Source organism: Hibiscus syriacus, unplaced genomic scaffold (assembly GCF_006381635.1).
Source record: "Hibiscus syriacus cultivar Baekdansim isolate YM2019G1 unplaced genomic scaffold, ASM638163v2 tig00002919_pilon, whole genome shotgun sequence".
In the NCBI taxonomy this organism is placed as follows: Eukaryota; Viridiplantae; Streptophyta; class Magnoliopsida; order Malvales; family Malvaceae; genus Hibiscus; species Hibiscus syriacus.
Genome location: NW_024061957.1, coordinates 1,510,906 through 1,520,138, shown reverse-complemented (window position 1 = coordinate 1,520,138; position 9,233 = coordinate 1,510,906). Strand labels below are relative to the sequence as shown.

At 34.4% G+C, this 9,233-nt stretch overlaps 3 protein-coding genes across 3 annotated transcripts; 2 read left to right on the top strand and 1 right to left on the bottom strand.

The window, feature by feature from the left end:
- The first annotated feature begins 225 nt into the window (after positions 1-225).
- Positions 226-966, top strand: LOC120163832 (probable transcriptional regulator RABBIT EARS). The gene has a single exon (XM_039173658.1). It carries the CDS (start codon positions 421-423, stop codon positions 913-915), a length of 495 nt encoding a protein of 164 aa, XP_039029589.1. The 5' UTR covers positions 226-420; the 3' UTR covers positions 916-966.
- Positions 967-2,926: 1,960 nt separating this feature from the next.
- Positions 2,927-4,702, bottom strand: LOC120163119 (bet1-like SNARE 1-1). Its single transcript, XM_039173128.1, has 5 exons — positions 4,593-4,702; positions 3,971-4,118; positions 3,388-3,444; positions 3,235-3,294; positions 2,927-3,080 (listed from the first exon to the last, which is right to left on the bottom strand). Exons 1-5 carry the CDS (start codon positions 4,604-4,606, stop codon positions 2,991-2,993), a joined length of 369 nt encoding a protein of 122 aa, XP_039029059.1. The 5' UTR covers positions 4,607-4,702; the 3' UTR covers positions 2,927-2,990.
- A 1,456-nt stretch (positions 4,703-6,158) lies between these two features.
- On the top strand, positions 6,159-8,539 carry LOC120165681 (deoxyhypusine hydroxylase-like). Its single transcript, XM_039175151.1, has 7 exons — positions 6,159-6,443; positions 6,839-6,972; positions 7,075-7,310; positions 7,395-7,533; positions 7,639-7,765; positions 8,016-8,134; positions 8,230-8,539. The coding sequence occupies exons 1-7, from the start codon at positions 6,269-6,271 to the stop codon at positions 8,260-8,262; spliced, it is 963 nt and encodes a 320-aa protein (XP_039031082.1). The 5' UTR covers positions 6,159-6,268; the 3' UTR covers positions 8,263-8,539.
- The last annotated feature ends 694 nt before the right edge of the window (positions 8,540-9,233 follow it).

Here is a 9,233-nt window from a genome sequence, read left to right as displayed (position 1 = left end):
TATTAAATACTTTTTAATCTACAAGTTAATCGGAAGTAATTTTTTATTAGAAAATAATTAATTTTAATTAAATTAGGTGAAAATTTCACGAAAAGAACAAAATAGAAATTCATATTGGGAGACATAGTAGGAAAAAATTGCTAAAATATTAAACCAAAGTTTGCCAAAGGTGGAAATGGAATAACCACCATAGCCGGCTAACAGAAAAGCTCGCCCAGCAAACATCTAAGACTTTTCTGAACATTTTCGGACAGCTAATTGCTATTACCCAATGGCTATGTTTCTCATTTGTCTCTTGTTTTTGCTACATGTATTTTCCTCTCTATATCACCCCATGTCCCTCTTCCACCGCACCATAATCTCCAACCAAGCCAATAATCTCTTTGATTAGATTTTGTGAAGTCTAAGTTAACACTTCCCATGGAATCCAACCAGCTCGAAGACACCGACGATATCGGCACCGGCCGATCCTACGAGTGCGTGTTTTGCAAGAGAGGGTTCACCACGGCACAAGCTTTAGGAGGGCACATGAATATCCATAGGAAGGAGAGAGCCAAGAGCAGCAGGCCTAGTTCTCTTCCTAGAGTTGCCGACAAAATTGCTGTTTATGATGACAACTACAACGTAACCTTAAACACTAAACCCTATCAACCTATCCAAAGCTCCATGGCTCTACATGAGATATTACCTGTAAGTTATCGAACTTTTCCCCCAAATTCGGGTTGGGGATCTACACCCCAAAACAGTGATGAGTTGTTTGTAGACAATTCACAGCATATGAATCATTGGCCTAGGAGTACTCTTAGCTTGGGATTTGCTCCATCCCTCGTCTATGATCATGAAAACAACAAGACATGTGGGAGTTGTCAAGAATATGAATTAGACTTGGAGCTGCGATTAGGTCATGATCCATAGTATTATTGTATATATACATATAATTTGGAAGGATTTCTCTATATATGTACAGTTGTTTGTAGATTACCATGAAGTAGTAATAGCTGGTAAAATCATACTTCAAAGAGCAAGGGAAGGCAAGATGAATTAAGATGTTCTTTTATTTCTTTTTCCTTCTTTTCTTTCATAGTCTTGTTTTCTTGATCTAAACTTGTATAGTAATTGCTGAACATTTGTTATTTTTTCATGTTTTAATGAAGTTGAGCTTCGAGTATTTGTTGTATAATATGGGCTGTGAGACTACTGCGATGCAATCAATGGAGAAATCAAATGAAAAAGAAAAGAAAAACCAAAAGTATACACTACATAAGTAATTACTATACAAGTAGTCTCAGTTTACAACTGATATGGTTAAGTGAGATTATTTCAGTGTTACGTAGGATTCTTAGTTTTCATTAGATTATGATCCCTTGTTCATGCATTAGATTTTCTTTGGATGTATCCATATATATTCAGCTTGTTTCTGGCTTCAATGAATTAAAACCGAGGTTATGGAAAATGCCTTTCATTTTCTAAATCTCTTTCTGTATATTATACTATATATACATGTTCGTATATGTATATATATATATATATATATATATATATATATATAATCATCTTATGGATGTTACATTTTGTATGTTTTCGCCGTGAGCCATAGATACATCTATGAAGACTTCAAGTTCATTTTATGGTATGTATTTAAGGTTTATGGATGTTACTTTTAATAATATCGTTTTCAAAAATCAGAAACAATAATCAAATTTTAAGTGGGGTTAGTAAATCATATCCGGCGAATAAAGCAGATTGTAAAGCAAAGATGTCTTGTTGGGGCTGCCTCGGCATTTTCCTCCTATATTGTCGTGAACTAAGGCTTTGAATTCATAACAAATATTATTCCTAGACAAGTTCTTTTAGACGGTACAGCTTTCACGTCATAAAAGTGAAGCTGGTACCCAACAAAAATCACCATGTCTTTGTCAGCTTGTGATCAGTACGTATGATGATATGTCTGGTTAATTTGTTCTGTTTGTAAAAAAAAACAGATTCCTACAGGAAAAATAAAGGGAACGGGGCGTTTCAATGGTTCATTGGATGACTGCATCTGTCTGCGTTTTGAATAAGAACTTGCAGACACCATGATATATGATATGATATTCACATTGTTGAAGGCTGAAGGCTACGTGATAAAGAACAACGCCATGAGCCAACAACAAGGGATAGACTGAGGAGGTGTTGGGAGTACGGTCAAATCCTCTAAAAAATTCAAATTCTCTTATATTTTAAGTTTTTTTTTTACATTTTCTATTGATTATATAATTTCACACCCTTAAAACTTTTAATAAAACATTTTAAATTCGCATTCCTGACATAAATTTCTATCTCCGTCCCTGTTGACATCCGCTAGTCATTCTCATTTCTAAGGACAACTTTATATCATCAGTGCATATACTGTTGAAGCATATGATGTAAGAAGTTGCAAAAACACTTTAAGCTTATTGATCTTTTATATGGTAAAGGTCAATGGCTCGACACTAAACAATTGAAGCATCCAGAAAATGTAGACGTTTTTGGGTAAGTTTACGTGCTATAACATATTAACACGTACTTAGAAGATAGAAACTTCTAGGAAGCTCCCCTGATCCTGACACGTTATTATTTGCATTATGTAATTCTGGGTCAACAGAAACCGATTGCTTGAAAGGTGAGAGTGATAATGCCTTTCCAACCTATAACATGAAAATTCGAATGGAACACACTACAAATTGTACTAAACATTGTAACTAAAACATCTAACGACGGTTAACTTTTAGTAGCCAATTGCTCAGTTCCAAGTAGGAGTTTGGAACTTAGAAGACAGTTACAAACAGTCGGGATTAGAATCTTAAGGCAATTATAGGAGTACAAGAAGATATATGCAAATTGTTTATGTTGTACGATGCTAAGGCCTAAAAATTTTACATGTTTGGAATAACATTGTTTACAATAACCATGTATAAAGAGGGTCTTTCAAATTGTCACATAAAGTTATCAGCAAAAACATCATAGATCGGTTACTTAGTAAGATAGTATACGACAAGGAAAATAACCACAAAAGATGCCACCAGTGTAAACATTCTTCTGCTTGATTTGGTCTCGAATACCTAAGAGGCAGATCAAATTCATTGCTATGGCATGAAACAGTTGACGTACTAAGTATCAACACACATCGTACTCATATCGGGAAGAAATGGAAGCTGCAAGCAAACTTAGTTGCGCAAAAATCACACAGAGCAAAAGTTCATTTAGTTCACATACCATCTTAAACTTGTCCATGGTTCCTGAGAGTATTCCCCTGGATGCATCCATATCATTTCCCTACACACAAACCATGGGCCATAAACTAACATCAGGGGAAATGAAACCAATAACATCCAGCAAAAGACAGTTCTATTGCTACTGCATACTTACCATCCGATCCAGCATGCGATTGTGACTATCCACCTCCTCATGTATATCACCTGACAGCTATTGAAGTGTCATTTATTAGAGCATGCTTGCATAACATTTGTGTTTATAAAATAAAAATAAAAAATAGGACCTATACGATTATATTCTGAATGTGTTATCACTTAGTAGATTATATTAAAAAGATGGGCAATCAATCATATTTATTTCTCAATTGACTAGAAGAAAAAGGAAAGAAAAGAGGTGAATAGGGTCCAAAATAACGAGATATATATAAAAAAGCCCCAACTACGTCCAATTTTAATCCTAAACAAATAAAACATAGATTTCTCTGAACGATCTACCATACTCACAAGAGTATATCACCTTTAATGCTCTTTAAAACAAGTTTTTTAGGATTCCTTCCCCCCAAAGCTTTGTCAAATAGGAACTAAAGAATATAAAAGGAACATCACCGCTAAAAAAAAGATTCTAAGATCCCAAACCAAATATAAAAGGCTAAAACACTCTTAATTCATTAACCACCTATATATGCAATCAATGCAACCAATTGAATTAGTAAGGGCATAAGATGGACAAGACTTACTCTCTTCAGCAGATTCACTCTATCTTGCAATCCTTCCATTGCTCTTTCATTTTCATGCTCATCGATTTCGTGTGAGTAAGAAGATGAGGCCCTTATGCTACCCTCCTCGATGCCGTCAAAAAGTGCAACTCTGTTGTTACGCATGTCCCTGTAACCAAAGCAGAGATCTTATTACTAATAATGACAGCCAGAATAAGAACACAACATATCAGTAACTTCCTTCATATGAAGCATAGAATCCATAAATCAAACTCATATGAAAACTAACAATCAAAGAGAAGCGTTATCGTTTTAGTTATATAAATAGATAGGAAGCTCAAATTTAGAAAGATCGATTGAAAAATCTGATATATGAACGTAGCTATAATGGCAATACCTGCTTCGACCACAAGCCTTGAGAGTTGATAAACATAAACAAGACACTAGCACTTTCTCAAACGCAATAAAATGTTGATAAAATCATGTGAAATATCAGATTAATTGAAAAATCAAAAGCAAAGAATCAATAAGCAAGGCTTTCGGGGGGGGGAAAAGGAACTGATCAGATGAAAATAAATCAGAAACAGATCTGAGCAAGCAATTTAACGCAACCAAACCATTGATTGATAAAAATTCGACTGACCGTCTAGGATTCATGGTTCTGCAAAATGGGAGAATCAAAGCCCTTTTTCTCCGCTTTAAAAGGAAGATGGACTGGAATTTTTTAATTTCCCAGTTATGGTAGCAGAAGAGAAATTTGCTGATCTGATTATTTACATTTACATTACTGACACTGCGTATATATATATATATACTTTCATTTATTTATAGCCATTGTATGCGATTAAAGTAAACTAACAAGACAAATGGGTCGAAAGAGGCCCAACGCTTCTAAGGTAAATTTACGTTTACACTTACTAATTCTTTTATACACTATATATTTGCTCATCTAATTATGATCATATTTTTGTTAATTATTTTTTGATAAAATATCTATTAATATTATATTTAAAATTTTAATTTTATTTCAATTATAATAATTAAAAAATTAATGACGAGGCTGATGTATTTTTTCTATTACGTGTAAATAAAATACCAATCGATAATGGTTATTTTATTGTGTGACAAATAAATATAAGATTAATTTATGATGAAATTTAACTTCAAATGTTATTTTTTCTAATGTAAAAAGTTACATAATTGATAATAATTTAGTTATAATCAAGAATGTTACATTACGACGGATTTTAACCTAAAATATTGTCATGTCTACTATAAAAAATTATATAATTGATAATAATTTCATTTATAATCAAGAATGTTACATAAACTTTTTATGCAATTAACGTGATTTATTATAAATAACATAATATTTTCAGTTTTAACTTAAAATATTATCTAATTACTCTAAGAATTAAACAAATAATAATTTTTTAATTATAACTTATTATATTTTTCTAGCCTCATATTAATAAATTGTATGCTTAATATAAAAATAAGTGTTTAAATTATATTGTTGTCCTATTCAGATGTATAAACTGATTTTCAATCAATCTATGTATCTCGTGACAAACATTATCACTTTAAATATCCCGATTTTAATGGCAGTTAAAAAAATTCATTAAATGACAATGTTGTATTTTAATAATTTTAAAGATTTTATTTAATCCCCTCTTTCCCCTCCCCCGTCCTCCAGTCCCCCTCTCTCCTTTTCTTTCTCGCCTATCTTCCCGTCTCCCCTTTATCTAGTATTAATATTGGTGGCAACGACTAGTATGAGGTTAGTGACGGGTGATTATGTTGTTGGATAGTTGTGTCGTCAATAGAAATTCGATTGGATAGAGATTTAGTTGACAAAAACATAGGCAAACGAGGATGGACGAAGTGAGTATAGATATTGAAATAAATGTTTTTAAAGTTTTGATTTTTTTTAAATTTTTAAAAATTTTATTTTAAAAGAAATTATACTTTTAAATTTTTTATTTTAAATAAAATTATTTAAATTATCAGAATGTAACATATGTCACTTGAAATTTTTTAATACCATTACAATTAGAATACTTAAAATAATATTATTTATAATGTCATATACTAAATTAATCGAAAAATAGTTTAAACCCAAAATTAAAATATAATTTAGATATTTATTTTTATATTAAACATAAATTGTACTTTAGACCCATACACGTTGAAGTAGGAAAATATCGAGCTCTAAAACCTTTTTCCTACTAAACCAAGAATCCAAGTCCCCAGACCTCGCGGCGCGTCGTTTCCAAGCAACTGCTCAAAGGTCCGCCAACTGATCTGCGTCCCCGACTCATGGGTTCATTGGACGACGGCGTATCAGCATCGGGATCGTCTTTGCCCAACAACATGGAAAACTTTCTGTGCGACCGGTTGCTCGACCCCAGCCAGCCAATATCCGAGCGCTTCCGAGCCCTCTTCTCCCTTCGCAACCTCAAAGGCCCTGACCCTCGCAATGCTCTCATTCAAGGTCCCTGCGCTTCATAATTTTACATAACAAATTTCTATGCGTCTTTGCCCCTTTTCTAATTACTGTCTGAGAATACGTATGATTTTTAAGCATATAATTAGGGCTAAATAGAGGACTAAAGGCTTTATTTTTCTTGAATACTCTTTTGTTTTTCTATTTCCATTTGCATCATTTGTTTTGAAGCCTAACTAATGTAGAAAATGCATGGAAAGATGGGGATTTGTGTCACTTAATCTGGGTTAAATAGTTTAGCTGCAACAATTGATTATATATTAGGAAAATTCCACTAAAGAAAAACGAGCAAATGGCAACTTTATCAATGAAATAACCGTGAAAATTTGCTCTCTTTCCCATTGTGAACAGTCTAATATTTGTTGCAATATATGTTATTGCAGCCACAAGGGATTCATCAAATTTGTTGGCTCATGAAGCGGCATTTGCATTGGGTCAAATGCAAGATACTGAAGCTATTCCTGCTTTAGAAGCTGTTCTAAATGATCTCTCTTTGCATCCCATTGTTCGTCATGAGGTTGGTTCACGTGAAGCTGTTGTTCCACTGTTATGTATTTGATTTATCTCTGTGGTGTGTTGGCTGTTTTCCTTAAAATTTTCTTATGTCATTCTGCCACAGGCAGCAGAAGCAATTGGTGCGATTGGTTTAGAGAGTAACATTCCTCTTTTGAAGAATAGTTTGGTTCTAGATCCTGCTCCAGAAGTCCGGGAAACGTGCGAATTGGCTCTCCAGCGAATCAAGGAGTTAAAATCTGGCAGTAGTGATGATAAATCATCAATGAAAGAGAAGTCACCTTTTTTGTCAGTTGACCCTGCTGCCGCAGCTCCATCTCATTCATCTGTTTGTAAACTTAGGTATTTCTCATTATTGGTAATGAATGCAACTTTCTTTACCATGTTTTTTGTTTAGACTATTTACTGGTGGTGTCTAATATTAAGGGAAGTGCTATTGGATGAGGAAAGATGCATGTATGAGAGGTATTCAGCTCTCTTTGCTCTCCGAAACCATGGTGGAGAGGAAGCTGTTTCTGCCATTATTGATTCTTTAGGAGCCAAAAGTGCTTTGCTGAAGCATGAGGTTTGATGGCATTCCTTTAATTAATTGTCTTAGTCTCTGTGCAATCTTAATCTGTTTCCATTGCAAGTGGATGGATTTTTATGTTTGTCATCTGGCTGTGATAAGGTTGCTTATGTCTTGGGTCAATTGCAAAATAAAGCTGCTTCAGTTGCACTTAGCAATATACTGAGGAATGCGGGTGAACACCCAATGGTTAGACATGAAGCTGCTGAAGCTCTTGGCTCCATTGCAGGTTAGGCTATGTAATGCTAATGGTCCCACGTAACTGCTTTTTTGTGAGGGTTGAATGTGAGACTTTCCTTAAGCCAACTTTTTTGTTTTCATAAGGGATAGGCAATAAGTGTTGCTGAGCAATGAGATCCGATCAGTCTCTCGCTTTCACTTTTTCTTGGATGACTACTAGGTCTTATGAATCTTGCGTCTTTCCTGTTTTGACCTCTTGGATTAGTCTAATTGAAGTCCTCATTGTACCCATGTTATAGATGATCAAAGTGTAGCGCTGCTTGAGGAGTTTGCTAGGGATCCTGAGCCCATTGTCTCACAGAGCTGTGAAGTCGCTCTTAGCATGCTGGAATTCGAGAGAGCAGGAAAATCATTCGAGGCATGTAACTCACAATTCTAACTTAATTCTAGTATGATTGTTATTGAAGTATTTTATTTTCTCGTGATGACGGTAGTAATTGTTTTTGTGTGCAGTTCCTCTTCATGCGAACTCCTGTAGTGCATTAGAAATGGTAAAAACATGAGCCTCTGGGAAAAGACAGGAGCTGAAACACTAAACCACAACTTATAATCATCTTATCTGGGTGTCTCTGTCACCATTTTCCTGCAAGTTACGAATCGTTTGTTACGGGTAATGATTGCATTGTAAAAAAGAACGAGAAAGACGAGAAATGAAGTTGGAAAATTATTATTAATGTCCCTTTTGTTTAGAACTTCTAACCAAAGGAACAACCCAAAACATATGTTTTCTACTATAAACTTTTCAACTCGAGCATGATGAAAAGTGAAGTCAGAACTATGAAAGTTGAATGTTGTTGTTTTTTGTTGTTGTTGCTTATGCAAACCGCCATTTTCCTGTGTTAAGGAGTGAAGAACCATGATCTTATTTATGGTTTTTTTTTCGTGGCTGACATCAAGTCTTTGGGGTCATTTTTCTTTGCATGTTGATTTGTGTTAGCTCCATGCTTGTTCTTGGGCCAACGTGCCAAACCATTGTTGATCTGGTTGCAGCTGTTTTGGCTGGATTTAGACTTTTTGGTTGATTGATATAATACCATATTCACAGATCATGGCTGATGTAAACATACAGATATCTATTTATTACATTTGCATATCTGTGAATTCTAGCATTAAGTATGCCTTTGGTTAGCATGTGAATTGATCTGAAATATTGCAATGGGTTGTTATTCATATGTAATGGTTATTGAATGCAATATTGGCAAGTGAACATGATTTTCATCCAGCAAAGATATGGTTTTATGGCAATCAAAAGTTATGGAAAATAAATTAAATTCAGTCAAATATCTGCCAAAGTAAGTCTTATATTACGATAAACTTAAGTATGAATAGAAAGTTTACAGATGGGACTTTAGGCAGAATAGCACTGGACTTGGTTCGTGTGCAGTTAGAGCAGCGCCTACAAAGCGACAAAGGGCAGCAGTTCCGAAGTGCGGCCATCGGCGGAAAATAAGAAAAGA